Source organism: Aspergillus nomiae (assembly GCF_001204775.2).
Source record: "Aspergillus nomiae NRRL 13137 chromosome Unknown contig00163, whole genome shotgun sequence".
In the NCBI taxonomy this organism is placed as follows: Eukaryota; Fungi; Ascomycota; class Eurotiomycetes; order Eurotiales; family Aspergillaceae; genus Aspergillus; species Aspergillus nomiae.
In genome coordinates this window covers 61,415-62,942 of record NW_015378218.1, presented here as the reverse complement: position 1 = coordinate 62,942, position 1,528 = coordinate 61,415, and the positions used below count along the sequence as shown (strand labels likewise).

General features: G+C 47.3%; 1 protein-coding gene across 1 annotated transcript; it reads left to right on the top strand.

Annotated features, from left to right (window-relative positions):
* Positions 1-613: 613 nt before the first annotated feature.
* ANOM_006469 (uncharacterized protein) lies at positions 614-1,528 on the top strand (the record flags this gene model as incomplete). Its single annotated transcript, XM_015551725.1, has 1 exon — positions 614-1,528. The coding sequence occupies one exon, from the start codon at positions 614-616 to the stop codon at positions 1,526-1,528; it is 915 nt and encodes a 304-aa protein (XP_015406237.1).

Below are 1,528 nucleotides of genomic sequence, written 5' to 3'. Positions count from 1 at the left end.
TTTTTTAAATAACTCTCAACCAGGATGAAGCGGTTGATATCTGCCAGGGAGGATCCTTCGAACAAGCGGTGCCAAACTCAACTAGAGAACAAGCCACGTTCATCGGTCTCTATACCTTGTAGAACTCAGGTCTATCCATACAGGCCCCCTGGTTGTGGTATCCCTGACTAACGATATACATAAAGTCTACTATGCCGCCCGCTGTTTCTCGATTGAACGCCATACGAGAGACGGGCCAAGAAGACATCGTCCATAATAGGATATTCAATTGGATCCCACCGGCAGCGACCGATTTTGACTCCATGGAACGACCTCTAGCAAAGCGTTTACGCTCTGTTTCATCTGATTGGGACCGTCTACCTTCGGGCCCATCAGAGGGAACCCGAAGTAGGTCTTGAGAGACACCACATATTCAGTGTATGGAGACACCAGTTATGTGACAATCTTAGAAACAAAGAATTGTTACATGCGGGAATCCGATACTGGGCCGGCTGAAGAAGATATTGAGCTGTGCAAGCAGCTACTCTCACGGGAAATCGAACTTCCACAGGGCACAATATTTTAAAGTGAATATTTGCATCGCTTTCATGATGCCCTGCAGAATCGATCACAGATGCGTCTTCTTATTGATTTGCACCCGCTGCTTATGCCATCCGCGGAAAATCAATTTATCAGAGGCAGGCAATGTTTAAAGAATGTGATTGATGGATATTCTGACCCTTGGATAAAGACAGAGCCCATCTATGGACCGAACCCGCAACCAGATCACACCCGTGGCCTCAGATGGTCAACGTTCAATGAAGGTCAACGGCAGAAGCTTGGGATAGAGCCAAATGAGAAATCCCTATACACCGCTCGGGAGGAAATTTATTTCCCTTACCTCACAGGAGAGGCTAGGCTGGATCTGGACGCTTCTGATCGACGGAATATGCATAGTGCCTGCATTGACATTCGCGGTCTCGTCCATTTGTCTCGAAGGGCTGGCTGCGTCGAGACATTGCACCGGCGAATTTTGGCGTTTTCCATTTCACATGACCTAGGGACAGTTCGCATTCATGGCTATTACCCTGAAATAGAAGACGACAAAGTAACATACTATTGCTGGACGATTGGGGAATTTCATATCTGGACGGATGCCAATAAATGGGCTTGTTATCGCTTTGTTTATAATTTGGATGACATGTTTCTCCCAAGCCATATCGCTCGTGTGATGGATATGTTGGAAAGGATCCCTGAACCACAAGATATCCCACTGCATGTCGATCTTGACGATATCAATGAGTCGCAATCTATTATTGGCTCAGAAGGAGCGTCAGAGATACGGGCGATGATACAGAGTTTACAGCAGCAAATGGAGCAACAAAAGCAGGAGCACAAGGAAGTACACGCGCAGTTACAGCAAGAACGGCGGGAGTGGAGCGAACGAGAAGAGCGACTACGAGCGCAGTTTGAGCAGGAGAAAAAAGAGGCACAAGAAAGACTAACCGCGCAGCTTGAGGGCTTAGCTCAAACGCTGAACCCAAAGTAA